General features: G+C 27.7%; 1 protein-coding gene across 1 annotated transcript; it reads left to right on the forward strand.

Moving 5' to 3' along the window:
* Positions 1 to 1,637: 1,637 nt before the first annotated feature.
* LOC107452424 (importin subunit alpha-1) lies at positions 1,638 to 16,599 on the forward strand (the record flags this gene model as incomplete). The annotated part of the gene is given in 9 exon segments (XM_043056840.2): positions 1,638 to 1,819; positions 3,867 to 4,039; positions 6,969 to 7,051; positions 7,141 to 7,264; positions 8,113 to 8,381; positions 9,381 to 9,485; positions 11,852 to 12,034; positions 14,066 to 14,215; positions 15,852 to 16,599. Coding segments are annotated over 9 exon segments (1,368 nt in total), but the record flags the coding sequence as incomplete, so codon positions are not given.
* Between the last annotated feature and the right edge of the window lie 1,184 nt (positions 16,600 to 17,783).

A 17,783-nucleotide genomic window follows, 5' to 3' on the forward strand; every position in this document is an offset into this window, starting at 1 on the left:
AAAAGCTGAAAAATATTAAATGAAAAAAATTTGGTATTTAAATTAATCTATCTAATATTACAATGCGTTGTCAAATCATGGTATGTGATATAGATCATAGCCGAAATTGCAATAAGCGCAAAAATAAAGACCAAATTTCTATAATAACAAGAAAAAAATAATTTAAGTAACAGTATAAAAGTGTCATATTTAAATATATGGAAAATACAACATAGAGTTATCGATCGGCTTGGTAATTGTGATAGTGTCGAATCAAACACCTCATTTGAAAAATATCGTCAAACAAACGAGTTACTATTAAAGAAAGAAAACCATTTCTTAATTTATAAATTTATTTAGTTCTATTTAAAATGGGCGGCCAAATTAAAGCTGGATTGTGATCATTCAGAAAAAGAAAAAATTTGCGAATAACACATGTTGTATCTTCAAATAAATTTCCTTTTTTAATATTTTTGAGGTACAAGCATACAGCTATAAATAAATTTAATACTTTTAAATAAAGGAAAGTTACGTATTTAAATTAAGAGTTAATTAAGAGAGACAGGACAAAAAAATCCTTTCTTACAGGAAAGTGGTATCTTTTTGGAGGGGACACAACAGGGCGCATTTAATTATATCAGGGCAGGATAAAAGGAGTAAAGGGCAATAGGGCGGATATTTTATATCAAAAGGGCATACAGGGCGGGCCGCCCCGTAAACCCCGCTTAGAATGAACCCTGCACAAATCTTGCTGATCATCGAGGTCATCACTCAAAAAATAGTTTTTCTCCCTTGATTGCTGTGGTGGGTGTTAGGAAGAATCATGCAATTTTTATGCTATATTTACTTTTTACCTAGGTGTCTTGTTTATGAAGTTTTATTATTTGATTACTTTACTCTCACTCAGATTATATACTAATTTAAAGTTTGAATTAGTTTCTTAATATTTTAATTTCATAATCGAAGCAGATATCGTGGGAGAAACTGTAATTTTTCTTATCTGTTTATTTACTGGGTACCTCGTTTGGTGGAAGCTTGGTACTTATTTGATTATTACCTGTTTATTTTTATCACTTACCTAACCTAATTATTTTTAACTTGATTAAATGAAATTAAATAGTAAAGAATTAAACAACATTAACATTATTTTTTACTGAATGTTGTTAGTTTTGATCTTTGTTTTACAATCTTTTTTTTTTTTTTTTTTTTTTTTTNTTTTTTTTTTTTTTTTTTTTTTTTTTTTTTTTTTTTTTTTTTTTTTTTTTTTTTACGTTACTGTAGGACAACATTACTGTATTACAAATATAACAAGATTATTGATTTTTTATCCTACGGATAATAAAGCTAAGTTTTGATAATTTTTCAATAATTAAATTTATATGCAAAAAGTGTTAATGATTTTTTATGAAGTAAGCCACCAAATATTCGATATTCGGCAGATTTTTTGACAGAATATTTTGATATTCAGCCAAATCACTGTTTGTTACATCTCTATTATCAAATAAGCATTATGTGTGTGCATATAAAAAAGACTATCTCTTATTAGCTTTGGTAAATATCAATAGATTTTGAACTTGATATGAGAATTTTGGTTTTAATATTGTGATATTATTTCAAACTTAATTGTTAATTTATTAAAATTTATTTTATTTTCATAGACTGCTGGAATGTCTATAGAAGAAATAGTTCAAGGCATTTGTAGTCAGGATGCTCATCAACAATTGATAGCTGCTCAGAATGCAAGAAAAATACTTTCCAGGGAGCGTTGTCCACCTATAGATGCTATGATTGCTACAGGAGTTGTTCCCATACTTGTACAATTTCTTTTACGTCATGATAAGTAAGTAACATTTTAAAAAGTTAATTTTAATAATATTTCAAACCATAAGTTTTCTGAGTTTGATATTTTTTTTATACTTTTTCCATTCTCTTTAGTATCCAGAATGTATATCGTTATAAACCTGTTTTATAAAAGTTTTTAATATTGAACCAGTGTCCATCCTTTAAAAACACTGCCTTTTTATTTTCATTTTTAATAAAAATTAACTGTTTAAATAATTACACCTAAAAATTATCTGTATATAGGTTTAATTCTAATTCCTATTGCAAATATTTACTTTGTTAGGGTTATTAAGTGGTTAAATTTTTTAAAGTGTCTCCTTTTTAAAGAGGGTATATTAATAAATTTTTTGAATGGTTTTAAAATTTTTTAAATAAAACCCTTTTTTTTTAAAAAAAAAAAAATGTGGCACCTTTAAATGTTTATTTTTTTATAATTTTCAGGGGGATATTTCCGTATCGTGATCTGTCACAGCAACTACAATCGCCAAAGTTTTTTATTTTTTCTTTAATGTAGATATTTTTGCCTGCAGGTTATTACAAGTTATATCTTTCAAATTGGTTCCTTTCTGGGATTTTTTTTTTTAGTTTCTTGCGGGTTTCTACCCGGAAGTTGCCAAGAATTTGCGTTTATACTGCCATAGACCATGATATGGAAATATCATTTTTAGTATAAATTATAGAGAAAAGCTTTCAAGTTCGTCAATTAATAATTTTTTAGTGTTTTATTTTTTTTATTAAAAATTATGCAGAAAGATTTTCTTTTAGCATGCTTTTAAATTATTTATAAACTCATATTTTTCTCTTATTTAGATAATGAATGAAAATCAATTTTTAATTAAAATTAAATCAACTTTTAGAAGTTTTTGTTATTGATTGCTGTTATTGCTTCATAGTGTTTAAATCCAATATTTTTATACAATATTTATCACAACAACCTACTTGGTACCACTAAACCCTTCAATTCAACAACCTAATCTCAAAACGAATCTCACTTTTGAGGAGTTCGATTTACGTGATTTTGTTATATATTTTTGTGTCAATTATTACTACGGATTTCATGATATTTATTATTTACAAAATGCGAAGAAGTAAATATGTTTGTTTTCCCCCCAACAACATTTGAGAATATCTACCATGTTAGAATAAAAAATTATTACATTTTCAATTAAGATTTTTTTTGTTTGTAATTAGGCATATTTGTTGATTTAGACTAGTAACATAACTGTTTGTTAGTATTAAAAGTATCTTGCTGAAAGATATGAGTGCTAGAGAGTTTAGTCGCAGATAGCTCAAAAAATTTCTCCCACAGGACATGTATTTACATTTCTTCAAAACATGTTTATGTAATGGTAAAGTTCCAGTTATCAAATATTTCTTAGTTTAGTTTTAGCTATTAAGAAGTTATATTTACAGGACACAGGGGTCTTACTAAACATATATTTTTGCATAAAAATTTTTTGAAATATAAGAAAATCAGTTGCTTTATGAACGAATAATAGTTATCTATGCAGGCTACCAAAGTTATGGTTTTATTAATAGTCTTAAGTGCTAAAAATTGCTAACAAACTAATTTGTCTATTGAATCAAATGTCAATCAGTAGATTCGAATGTATTTTTACTATTAAATTAACTATTAAGATCTAATTTGTTTTTCTGGATTGATAATTGAAAAGCCACTTTGAAATCTGCAATTCACTTTGTATTAGAAAAAAAATTAATTCTTTTTTTAATTATTAACTCTTTAATTCTATTAATTTTTTTTATGTACTTACCTGTTCAAAAAGTAAGTAATAATTGACTTTCATGCATAAAGATAATTGATTTACGTGAACATGTACTTCTGTCTGTTTGGGCAACGTAACTGCTTCTGGCTCATATGCCTTTGAACTAAACCTAGCATTTGGCATATCAACCAACATTTTAGTGCAATATTGGTTTTTGACAGCTGTTTGTAGCTCTAAACCATATCATTGTTAAAAAGTATAAGTTAATACATCAGATTGTTATTTTAAGAATTTGCCTTTAGTCTGATTTAATTATTTTAGTGTCCCCCTACAATTTGAAGCTTGTTGGGCGCTAACGAATATAGCATCTGGCAATTCTGCCCAAACAAGAACTGTTGTTGAGGCAGGAGCAGTCCCTATTTTTACAAGTTTGTTATCTTCTCCACATGCTAATGTTGCAGAGCAAGCTGTATGGGCCTTGGGAAACATTGCAGGTAAGTTACTATTGTCAACTTTGAAGGTCAATTGTAATTACTATTTCGGGACTAAGTTGTGCCAAATTAATATTGTGCATGATCATGATTACATAGTTTTATCAGATTTATTGAATGTAAAGAAATTAAATTCTGTGTTGAAACCTTTGTTTCCAAAATAGGAACTAATTCTCCAAAAATATCATGAAAGAATTAAAAGAATTTAAGCTTTATTTTTCTGTTTGTTGCTGATTGCGTATCTTTAACATGTAGTGCTGAGATGAAAGTGAATACTTTATAAAAAAATTTGAAACCATAACCAAAAAAAGTATGATATAGTTCTAATTATTTTTTAATTGAGTTAATAATAAGTTGCTGGTTTTTTAGTAAATTAAATGTTAGATAACTAGAAATTACATTTAAAAAATATATATATTTTTTTTATTAGAAATGTTATGGAATTGGACCATAAAGTACTTTTATTATAAATTTTCAAAGCATATTGTACTGTTACAGAAAAGTTCCATATAATGGTTATTTTGAAAGCTTTGTGTGGCAAAATATATTGATTACAAATGAAAATTATTTATATATATGTATAATATAAGCATCATGCTTATGTGAACATTAGTTTCAGTAACTATGTAAATTAGACATAGTGAGGTGTAAGCTATCCTACAATTAATTCTAGACTGTTTCCGTGGAAAGTGTTAAGAATCATATTCTGAGATATTAGGGATATCTTGCAGATTATATGTAATTGTTGCATCAGATCTGGTGAAATGTGCATGTGCCCATGAAAAAAATATCAAACTTGCATAAAGGAAATTAGATTTTAAAATCTCTTTAACGAGACATCAACCGTATCAGTGCCCTCTTTTTTTTCCCCTTCCTAAGTTTTCATAAGTAACTTTTTAAAGCATAGAGAGAAAGCAACCTTAGAGGGAAAAAATGCCATAATAGCTTAAGCTAGAATTAAGAAACTACTGAGGTTAAAACAAAAGTATAAAATAGGTAATCTTAAAAATAATTCTGATATTATAAACTTATGAAAGATTGTTCACTCAAAAAAGAAAATTTCTAACAAGTAGTAATTTTGTTGGAGATTCCGATTTGTACAAAAGATTAATTTTATTAATGATAGGTATTTGCGCCTCTTACTCTGATTTGGCTACATTTAGATAAAATAAATTTTTAATTTTATATTACTGCATAGAAATTTTAAATCATGCTTTTGGGTGATTACTTTTTAACGCAATATATATCATTGTAAATCTGTGTTTGGATTTTTTTTAAATTAAAGTTGATGCGGAATTCATGCCTGCGAAGTCTCCTTTTTTTTAATGAAGACTCCTGTATTTTATGTCTGTCTCCTGTTTACCTGTATATTCTCAAATTTCTCCGTATTTGTTGAAGAAATTAGAAAATAAAAATTTGGCTATGAAAAATCCGCTAATGACAAAAATACTTATCTTATTCTTCAACAGATCACTATTACCAGTTGTGCAGTATGTTGAGTGTTTATAGTTTAAGTAATTATAAATAATGATTTTTAAAAAAAATGTTCATTACATTAAGATTTATACATACTTTTTACTTCACTAAGCGTCAAGTGCTTATATTTCCAATTTTGAATTTCTCTTTTTGACTTAACGTGATTATGCACCATACCCCATTATGCGTGATGTATCCCTAAAAGTGTTAGTAAAATCTCTTTATCTTATTTCTCCAATGTTGGCAGGTATGGTAATTGATTTTCCCATGTTTTTTTTAAATTCTAATGTTATTCTGACATGCAAAATGAGAATCACTCGTTTGAGTGATCACTTTTTGATGTACTCCATTTGTGTTGATACCCTCATAAATCAATGCCAAGTTTTGGTCATTTCATTCTCTATTCATTATTTTATATATTTTACATTAATAATTTTTAAATTACTTGAAAATAATAGAATGATGAAACTAAGTTTTGGTCCTAATATTTCTGTTTTGTTTATGTTCAAAACATCCCATTTTCTATGAATATTAATGCAGTTCTTAAAATCTTTTTGAATAATGGCAAGATTCAAATTTTTGTTCTAATAATTTATTTTTATTAATAGTTTATCCAGAATTTTACTTCTGAACACAAAGGCTGAGAAGCACATTTTACTATTTTCATTTAGAGATTATTGAAACCCCAACTTTAAAACTTTCGATAATAAAAGTAATGAACTCTTTTGCAAGAGTTCATTATTTCTATTTATGCCTTTATTGTAACAAGCATAATGTGTCTTTAATATGATAATGAAAAAAAAGTTTCTGTAACTTATATTTTAATTTGTTCATTACATACATTTAACCAATTTTAAAAGTAATCTGAAAATGGATTTGGTGATAGTATTGTATTTAATATTAATTTGCTCATATTAATTTATTTTTATAAATATTTTTAAAGGAAAGCTCTGATATCTAAGCATTTTAAAATTATGTAATTAAGTTTGTTTAAAGAAATGTGGATTCCCATTATAGTATTTAATCATAAAAGTGGAAAATTTTTGAGAATTTTTTAAATTTTATTCCTATTCGAAACTACAACGATTTATACAAATTTAAAATAACTTAACTTTTAAAAGAGACAAGTTTTTAAATTTTTTTAAAAATTAAATCATTAGTTGGTTTAAGCTATTTGAACGACATTGGCTTGACCTTTTGCTTTTACAATGTTTTGCTTATTTTAAGGAAAATTGTATTATAATTTATTTAATAAAATGGCAAATGCATTCAATGTTAGCCCTTTTGTTTTTCTCCTCTCAAAAATAAGGTAAATTCAGCCGTTGAAAAAAAAAAACAAACTACAGTATTTTCTTTTCTATAATTAAAAAGATGTTTGAGTTTATTTTTTTTTTTTAGATTTGAAATAAGTCTTCGTTAGAATGTTTGTTGATTTAATTAATCTTAATATTTTAAGGTGATGGTCCTGAATTAAGAGACTTGGTTATTAGAAATAACATTATACCTCCACTCCAAGCACTACTGACACCAGACATTTCAGTAAGCATACTTTTGATTGAAATAGGAGCGTTTTTATGTAATATTGACATTCATGTATTTAAAAAATTCTAATTTTCTTATTATTTTAGCCACTGTTTCGACGCAATATTACATGGACTTTGTCTAATCTTTGCCGTAATAAAAATCCGCCTCCTCCATTCGACGCTATCAAAATGGTCCTGCCTACTTTTGCTGAACTGATAAATCACAGTGGTAAGATTTTAATTCTAAATGATATCTTAATTATAAATAAAATTTTAATTGCAATGAATTCTGTCTTATGCTTTACTCATTTGTTTTCTAACTGCTTGCTTAGGTGTTATATTTTAAATTACCAGTATGTTTCTGATTTAGAATTTATATCTATCTTTTTTCGTTAAAATTTTGCCAATATTAAAGCAAATTGCACTATTAACTGTAGCAAGTAATATTTTATTAAATATTAGATTGCTATCTCTGTAGGTTCTTAAAATTCTGAAGCAGTTAATAAAACATTAGTAATTATTCGCAAAAAGTGTTTATTTTTTATTCCTGATTCTTAATTTTTCTCAAGTTATCCCGGTTTTTCATTTTGATACTTTTCTTAGTGTTAAGCAACAAAAATCCTGTTTTATGGTTTTCAATAAAGTGACTAAAAAGGTTGTTTACAATAAAATACAGTGATTTGTATTTACGTGAATTAAGACTTCAATATCTCAATTTGTATTTCCGTATTTTTAACATCAAATGTCGCAATTTGTATTCTCTTGATTTTAAAATCCAATATCTTGACTTTCGTATGAGAAGTTTACTACAAAGGTGATTCTTCATCAGTAATTTTATTAAAAATGTTAATTAAAATAATTTTAAGTATGAAACGTGTGGTTTATAAATTGATATTTTGATATGGACTTGGCACATAGAATTTTCATTTTGTGTCACCTCTATTAGGCTTATTATGCTTTGTGTTCCTATTTTTGTTTTTAACAAGTTGGCAGCTATGTATTATCAAATCTTTTAATGTTTGTTGACGAACAGTAGTGATATTTTATCTCTCGTTTAACTTTATTATATTTATTTAGATCAAGAAGTGGTCACAGACTCTCTCTGGGCTATCTCATACCTGACTGATGGCTGCAACGAGAAGATTCAGGAAGTAATCAACGTTGGTGTCGTTCCACGCCTTTGTGAACTTCTAGAGATGAGGGAAGTTTCTATTATCACACCAGCACTCAGAGCAGTTGGAAATATTGTGACTGGAGATGATGAGCAAACTCAAACAGTGATCAGTGCTGGTGCTCTTCAGACTTTAAGGTTTTTGCTTAGGCATCCCAAAAGTAATATTGTGAAGGTGGGTGACAATCTCTTTAATTGTACTTAACTATATTTATGCCTACCAAGTCTTCTGTTTTTTAACAAAGACTATCGTATTTTATGGCTATCTCCCATTTACCCGTATTTTTTGAAAAAAAATTTAAGGAAACTTTTAGTGATAAATATTCACTAATGTAGGTGTGCACAACCTTTTTGAGTATAGGGCCACTTGCACAGCAGGTTGACTAACGAAGGGCCGCATGTGTATTTGGGCATGCTGAGGACAAATGTAGTACTACAGTAGGGAACCGATTATCCGGAACGATCGGGACAATCGCTATTCCGGATAACTGATTTTTCCGGTTTTCTGAATAGCTACAAAAAGCCGTTTTTTTATTGTTAACCCAACTAAAAATAAAAAAAATATTCGGAAATAATCTTGAAAAGAAGAAAAAACGATGAAGTAATACACTGATGATTATTTCCAAAATGATGGCAAGGTAAACATCTTTCAAAAAAGAGAGAAAAATCCTAAAATCTTATGAGGAAAAAAAACATTTTTTTAAAAAAATGGTGGGAAAATGTACCGAATTTCGTTCCGGTTTTTTGGTTTTCCGGTTTTCTGATTTCCGGATAACAGGTTCTGTACTGTATTTATTTTAACATTAGTGCTCTAATTTATAAAGTTAGTAATATATTTGTAGAAAATTCAATGCTTTCAATTATTAGAATTCATTCAAAAATAGATTTATCATAATAAATAAACATTGGAGAAACGAATATTTATATTTAACAAAGATCACTTAAGCAACTAAAAATTGTAGTCAAAATTACAGTAAGCAGTTTAAAAATTTTTAATAAAATAAATTTTTGGATTAAGCCGTTTAATTTTTATGGACATAACTTTTCTGGACTCACTAAAATAGATGTTAATTCTTAAGGTGAAAAAAAAAAAGAGCACTGTTTGAATTTTTGTTAAAAGATTGTTGATTAAAAATTGTTAAAATTTTTCTGTGCTTTTTAAATTTATTTTTAGGAAGCCTGTTGGACTGTTTCTAATATCACTGCAGGTACGCCTACTCAAATCCAAGCTGTTATTGATAATGGACTTATGGGTCTTGTCATTGATGTTCTTAATGAGGTATGTCATTCTGAAGCTTTAATTAAAAAATCCTATTTATTAATTTTAAAAAAATTCCCTTCATGCATACTAATAATGGCTGTTCCTTAATGGCTTAGGGAAAAGGGTTTAAGAAGTAAAACAAAAGATTAAATGATTAATTTAGAATGAACCATTAAGAAATAATTTAGAATAAACAATCACAAAATACTAGAATTACAATATCCTGTAAACGGATACGTATCATCTTATTAAGAAACATGGCCAAAAGTATGTTAAAAAGATTGCGTTGTCGCAATAAACCTAAACTAGTAATTAACCCGAAAGAAAAATAAATAGCTAAAAAGGAATGGATTGCTTTGAGTTAAAAAGTACATGAGACAGATAAAACAAATACTGAAATGTTAAAACTCACCATGTTTATTCTCACTAAATTATTAAAAAAATTGCTAATTATAATATCATCAACAAAAATATCGCCACACAGGCCATCACTTGTAGATTCAAATTTACACAAATAAAGATGAAAAAGGATTATCTTCTCACAAAAATAGTTGTCGGCATCTTAAATCTCTTACAACAGGACTGCACGCCTCCCTGATGCACCGAACGTATATCAGGAGGCCCAAAATCAACTTCGAATGAGTGTTCTAAAAACAGGGGGAAAGAAAAAGAATTCCTCACTCCCACGCTGCCATTACTTTTTGTTGAATACTGTTGCACTTCGGGAACTCAGCTGACAGGTGTCGCTGTTCAGCCTAATCCCATGACGCCTCAAAAGCTGCTCCTCGAGATAATCTGCTCCTATAGGATCAGTCCATGCAATTTCTTCCTTGTTACAAAGCAATACTTCAAGTCTTATATTTTTGCAACGTATGTCTTTTCTTAAAGACATTAAAATTGTTAAACAGTGTTTAACACATACATTAAATTTTTATGCAATAAATATCAAATTCCTTTTATTTATTTTTAATAACTGCTGCTAGCAAGTGACTTTAGTCAGTGCCGTTATTGACGCCTGCAATCATTTTGTTGGAAATATTTTTTATAGTCTTTTAATTTACAACTTTTGTAGTTCTTGGGAATAAAATTTTAGTTTTGTTCTTTGATCATTTCATAAAGTTACATTAAAAAATAAATTAAAATTTGTATCAGCTCAATATGCTACTCTTATACTTTTACATTGCTATTGAATCAGGGTGCGTAGCATTTTAAAAAGTTCTTAAATGTGCTTATTTTCGTTTTTTAAAACCCCTTAAAGGTGCTTTTTTCCTTTTGTGTTTTAATAGTGCTTAATTTTCCCTTTTTCAAAATGAGATTTTTCTTTTACTATGTTGATTTTCGCTTCGAATTATGCTGAAAGACACCGTTAACATTGTTCTATTCAACGTTTTCACAATTAACTCAATCCCAATATATTTCGACGTATTGTCAGTCTGTAGCATATGAAAAAGTCAGTTTTGCATGATTTTTGACAGTTGTCAAAAACAATGCCAAAAGGTTTTTTTTTTTCTTTTTTTTTTCATATGACGGTTAAAACAAGATAAAACAGTTAATTGTCAAAAACTTTCCAACTCTGCCTAATTATATTTTTTTTGAAATGCTTAAAAAGGGCTTTTTTTGAAATTAATAATTTGGCTGCCCGCACTGTGAATGCAATGCGAATATTTACAAAGCAAACATTACACCCAATAATGTGCATCAGTAGTTTGCAGAGATGTGTAGGTGTACTAGGCGAAATTCCTGTAAAGTGCAATAATGTAATCTTTGAGAAAGGTGCCCCCCCCCCCAAAAAAAAAATTTTTTTTTTCAAATTTCAACTGAAAACGTTGATTGGAACATTTAATATTCATAATAGTTTAAATCCGTATTTTAGTCTTATTTTATGGTACCTAGTTGCTTAAAATTATCAAAATTATGTCAATGTAAGATATTTTCAATGTATTTATCAATGTATATTATCAATGTAAGATATTTTAGATTTGAAGAAAATAAATATTTAATTACATAAAACTTGATTTGATTAATTGGTTAGAAAATTGTATTTTATATTTCATAAATAACTGCTCGAGCAAAGTATTTATCAAATGAGAAATTTCTGATACAACAAATATAGTAACAGTCTTATACAAATATATTAATAGTCTGGTAACAGATTTAAAGGCTTTACAGTGTTTTATTACGCCCTTAGGTTGCCCCTATTGACTAGTTACGGCGATGTTCCCCTTTCGTCTCTATGCACAACGCTGATGTGTATTAATGCATTTTACAAATCTTATTACAGCTTTAATTTCTTACCATTATATTGTTAAATGTTCGCTTTATAATGTTAATTTATTTACCTTTCAATAATGTTTTAAAGGTTTTATTCTTTTCTTACTTTTTAGGGTGATTATAAAAGCCAAAAGGAAGCCATCTGGGCTGTTTGTAATTTCACATCAGGTGGTACAATAGAACAGATTATATTTTTGGTCAGAGCTGGTGTCATCCCACCTGTTTGTAACCTTCTTGCTGTTAAGGATTCAAAAATTCTAACTGTAGCTTTGGATGCCATAGCTAATATTCTAAATGTATGAAATATTTAGTTTATTTTAATTCTTTACTTATTTTCGTTTTCAGTACCAACAACAAAACAAGTGTCTGTTACAAATCTGTGTTTTTAATTTAAAGTTCTCAAATGCATTGTTTAAAATGAAAAATTAAGTTTTAAGCATTGTGATTAGTTATTTTATGTAAAATAAATATTGCAATCCTAACTTAAAACAATTTAAACAGTGAATGATTATTTAAATTGTGATGGTTTGGATTATCATAATGAGATAGCACAAAAGTGTTGGAAGAAAAGTTCTTAAAACCTCATTTTGACAAGGAATTTTTTTTGTCTTATCAAAATAATCTGGAGACAAGATTTTTTTGCGTTTGTTTGTGCCTGTCCAGATTAAGGTTAAAAAAAATATTTCAATTTATTGTTTATCATATTACCACTCTGCTAATTTTGTTGAGGTGGGGTTTTGTTTATAGGTCAGTATCGCAATCTGATCGTTGTGCTAATGTTCTACAGGATCATTGACTAATTAAGATTTCTGTGTGGTATGACCACAGAGCTTTGTATCTTTGAAAAATTTTGTCTCTTATTTATTAATTTGTTTTAATAAGGGGAAGATTTATTAGTTCTAAAATCACTAAGTTTGTAGCTATTACAAGTTCTTTTGAATGTTTATTTTACTTGATTTGTGGTTTTATGGGTCCTACTCTTTTAATAAAAAGTAAACACTTATCTAATAGTCTATAATTTTGTAAGCAAATTTTATATGACAATTCTTATAAACAGTGAATTATCAAAGTGGCGAATTGAAAGACAGTACTTATGTTTATTTTTTTTTGAAAATATTATTTGGCTGCAATGCTAATCGCTCCGTCCCCAAAAGTTGTTACTGAAATCAGGAGTGACTCTTTTTGTTTAATATTGCTTCTTCCTGTTTTATAAAAGATAAGTTATTCTAAATTTTTTATACTTACGTAAGTGTGATTCTTAATTGAGTCTTTAAAACCACACTGTGATGTCCATATTCACGCGATTGATATAGCTATTCTTATTCAAAGGAATGAAAATCACACATTTAGATGAGCATTTACACAATTTATGAAGAATTTACGCATCAGCATTTGTTATTAAGATATTGATAATATTCTTAGGATAAATTTTCTTTTTCCACCTGAAATTTCTGGTATTTTTTCAATTATTGAAAATGTATTTTAAAAATTTTGATTTCTTTTTTCTGCTTTCTTCTATTTATGTGACTCTCTTTTGAAATATTTTTTCAGTAATCTTGATGTATGTTTGATTTCATGTAAGATCAATTATTCAAAAATTAATTATTAAGAATGATTCATTAAACTAACTATTTAGTATCTACTGAGCATTTAGTATCTGAATCAATGTTTTTTTGCATGAATTTCTAAAAAGACATTTTAAGTTCTGTTTGATTTTTCTCTATTGATTGGGGAAAATAAGCTATTACTCCACTAATTTAAGAAATTTAAATCGTGATTATTATCACATTTTCTTATTTTAATTGGGTATTAGAATTTTGAGTCCCAGTTTGTATAAAGAAATAAAATCTGAAATCTTTTGAAACATGTAAACTTAAGGATTGATGAATCTTTGGTAAAAGTTTACAAAATTCAGTTATATTGTTTCTGTATCATGTATGGTCGCTGTGTTTTTTCCCCCTCTTTCAAATCATTAGAATAGTTTTGCTGTTACGCTAGTATAATCATTGTGAGGCATTTGATCAGAAGAGTTCTAGTGTTTTAATATCATATCCTAATTTATGAATAATTTTTTTTAAAAAAATTTTATCAATTCCATCTTAATATCAGAAAATAGATTTAAAAATATTCTACGTACTATTTTGAACTTCGTAAAAGTCTTTTTTGAGGATTAATTTTATTCCCTTTTTTAGAATATTATATCTAGTCTGCTTTGTAAAAATTTTATTACCTATACTTGCCAATAAGTTTTTACAATATATTCACATTTTTAGTATATTTTAAATAAATACTTTAAAAAATTTCTAAACATTTTTCTTTTTAAACAGGCTGCTACCAAAGTAGGTGCAACAGAAAGTGTCTGCTGCTTTATTGAACAATGTGGTGGATTGGACAGGATTGAAAATTTACAACACCATGAGAACCCAGAAGTGTATAAATCAGCATTTACGATCATAGACTCTTACTTTACAGGAGAGGTAAAACTTTGAAACTTCATTATGTAGTCATAAATGGGTGGCCTAAAATCCACGCGAGATTTAAATTAAATACATTTTTTTTTCTTTCAATTATGTTGATTTGTTTTGTTGTAACATTAAGTACATTGAGTAAGGGTATGCATGAAATAGCACATAGGGCTAATGATTCCATGGTTTTGCTGACACATGCTCTTTAATCAAACTTTTCAATAAACATATTAAATTCTAAAATTGTCAGAAAAAAATTAAATTAAAATTGTTAAATGAAAAATATATTAAAGAATTTCGTTTGCACTCTTTGGGACACTGTGGGAATAGCTTAAACACATATATAGGTAAGAAAATGTTTCTTTTAACATACAGCCATTTTATTGCCATAGCGTGGAAGAAAATTTTCGTCACATTCTCTTTATCCTTCGTTACTAATTTTAAAAAGAAAGAAAAAGTAAATCCAGACATACTTAGAGTAAGTCATAAAGTTTCAGTTTCTGAAAAAAATACTTTAAAATATTAAAATGCATAGAAATTATTAGAAGAGAACTTTACCGTTCCGAAATCCTAAATTGTCTTCTCATAATTTGTTTTTGTTTTTATACTTTAAAATTTTCTTTTCAGTATTTGGAACTTCATGGCTTACTCTAGGTTTGTCTGAACTCACTTTTTCTGCACTTTAAATTTTGAATTAGTAATGAAGGAAGAAGAGAATTTGCGAGGAAATTTTTTTTCCTCGGTATGGTGTCCTCTGAAGTTCCTAATGAGACTTACTGTTTTCAGAGAACTCCAAAAGCTGACATAAATTTTTAAAATTTATCATAACATGTTTTTGAAACCAACGAATTCCAGACACTAATTTACTTGTCTAAATATTGAAACAATAGAAAAAGATTTTTTTTTTTTTTTTTTTTTAAAATGGGTCAATGGTTGCATTTTTTGTCTAAATTAATATCTTAAAGAATTTTTAATTCAAAATTTTTTTTCTTTAAATCACTTCGTATTAGTCAGTTATTATTCGTGTCACAAGTTAGTAAACAGTTGTATTTTCAATGCTTGAAACTCATTATTTTTAAACTATTACTTCTATAAGCTTGGTTTTCTTCCCTTTAATTCAACGTAAAAAAATACATAGAAATCTTCTTTAGTTTAATAATTTCAGACGTGAAAATTGATATAAACAAATATCGAATCCCTTTGATTTTCTGACTTGATTTTTGGTGCATTTACATTCAGTTTGAAGAGAAACTCTAGTCTATTTAGTTAAAGACTTTTTCCCTTTGTGATCCCTTAATTCCAGCTGTCCACATTGGACTCAAATCACAATTTTTAAAATCATTTCTAGCCATCTAATAATTATTTTTGTATTTAGTTACTTTGGAACTGGTCTATTATACTTTTATTTTTAAATAAAAATTTCAAGATTTTATTTTCCTCATTTTTAGGAATCTTAATATTTTTTTGTTTTAGATTTTCAATAAAATTTGTCGAAAAAAAAAAATGTGAATTATATAATTTAAAAAAAATATTTTTTTTTTGGTTAAAAGTTTTGTTCGCTATTCAGGCTCACCCATATATTGAGTGAAACAAACTGTTGTCTAAATGTTTGAATAGTTTTTATTGAGTTGAATATTTTTGTTTTCAGGAGGAAGAAGATGAAGATATTAAACCAGAAGTAGATGAAACCGGTGCTTATGAGTTTAGTGGTCCCAATGCTGCACCCAATGGAGGATTTTCATTTTAATAATTAGTTTTCATATAAAAAGGTTTTTAAAATGTGATTTCAGATTAGAGTCTAGCCTTTGCCTGTTGTACAGCTCACATCATTCCTTAAATGAACTGTTTTATAATTGTATCAAATGAATCTCTAAAATGGAGCCGCCATCTGCTGGGCAGAATTGAATTTTTTTTTCTCTTGAAAATTATACGAGCTGACATTAAAGACTGACTGCTGTTATGTATATACGTAAATATATATAAGTCAACGGTTTTGTTATTTAAGTGAATTCACTGACAGTCTGAAAAAATTAATTTTATATTTGTTTGATTGGCTTAAACTACGTGTTTGATACTTATATTTATGAATTTGCTTAAAGCTTATAATTCTGCTTCTGTATTCTTTTTTAAAATTGTGTTTATATTGTGATAGCTTAGGCCCTCTAATTTTTTTTTCTTCATGTGAACTAAGACTGTTTCCTTATGTTATGATATAAGGCATTCTTTGAAAAGCATTTCTGAAAGCAGCTTGATTGGAATCTTCTAACATTTAATAAGTTTTTAAATTTTAATAACATGAAGTTGGTTACTGTATTGTGATATTTAACTCTTTGAGTTTTAGTTCGAATTCAAATGTAAAAATTTTGCCAATAATAAAAACTTAAATTTTTCCCATCTGTTTCGTTTTTTGTTATTCTTAAGTAGAGTTTTATCATAAGAACTTACCTTAACCCTAGGTTCATAAATATGTGATGGTGTAAGCTATTCAAAAACATTTGTCCAACAATCTAGGAAGGTACTTAAAAGTTTATCTCGCTACCTCGTTCATTTAAAAGGTTGCAATGTTTATGTATTTTTTGCAGTTGGTGAGAAGAATTTGTATGAGCCTAGGATTAAGGTTATTGAGCAAGAAATATTTTTTCCTTAGAGATCCTGTATCTTATGTAGCTGAAATATTAATGGCAGTTTTTTTTAATTGTGCTGTTCAGGATTAAAGGAAAATAATCAGTTATCATACTACCTGGCAAAGTTTCCCATAAAATTTGCTATCTAATCTAGCTTCAAAATCATGATAAATGTAAGACACTTTTCCAACAGGCAGCAGTTGAGTGTGTGTGACCACTTTATTTAGCCTGCAACGGAACAGGGGGTGCATAATATTAGTCTCCTTTAAGCTGTTCTACTGTTAAATGCTCTACTACATGATCAGGTCATCTTGCTACCTAGGCTGGGGAGTCATCCTCTCTTCAGAGGACCATGTCTTCAGTTCATTCTCAAGGCATGCTTCACTGACTTTTGACAATAGCCTGTTGTGCAGCTCTAGTGCTTAGTAAATATGGTACTACCAGAGTTCCCCCCAGGATTAAAATAAGACAGACTTTTTCCTCACAGAAAAGTGTGTATTTAGTTTGGATAAGGCACTCACCATTAAAATTTATCAAAATGTATATTATATAATAACTAAGTGGGATCCTCAATTTTTAATTAACCCTCTTTTACTATTTTAAGTGTTTATTTCACTAAGTAGTTGTCGCTCATTATCAAAATAATTAAAGGCAAGTTAAAGGACAATGTAAAAATTTTCTTCAAAAAAAGGTAAATTAAAAAATATATAAGTAATAAACAACGTAATAGATCTTTTTGTTTAAGTTTTCATACTTTAAATTTTTAGAAATAAACATTTAAAGGTGCATTTTTAAGTAAAAAGGTATTTATGTAAAAATGGTAAAATTTAATATCACTAATGAAATTTTTACCAGTTTAGAGGGATGAGATTTTTCCGCTTTTTAGCGGATTTCCGCTTTTTTCACTTTATCTCTTAAATTTCAGCTTTTTTTTTTTTATTTATCATAAATTCAGA

Source organism: Parasteatoda tepidariorum, chromosome 6 (genome assembly GCF_043381705.1).
Source record: "Parasteatoda tepidariorum isolate YZ-2023 chromosome 6, CAS_Ptep_4.0, whole genome shotgun sequence".
NCBI classification, from domain to species: Eukaryota; Metazoa; Arthropoda; class Arachnida; order Araneae; family Theridiidae; genus Parasteatoda; species Parasteatoda tepidariorum.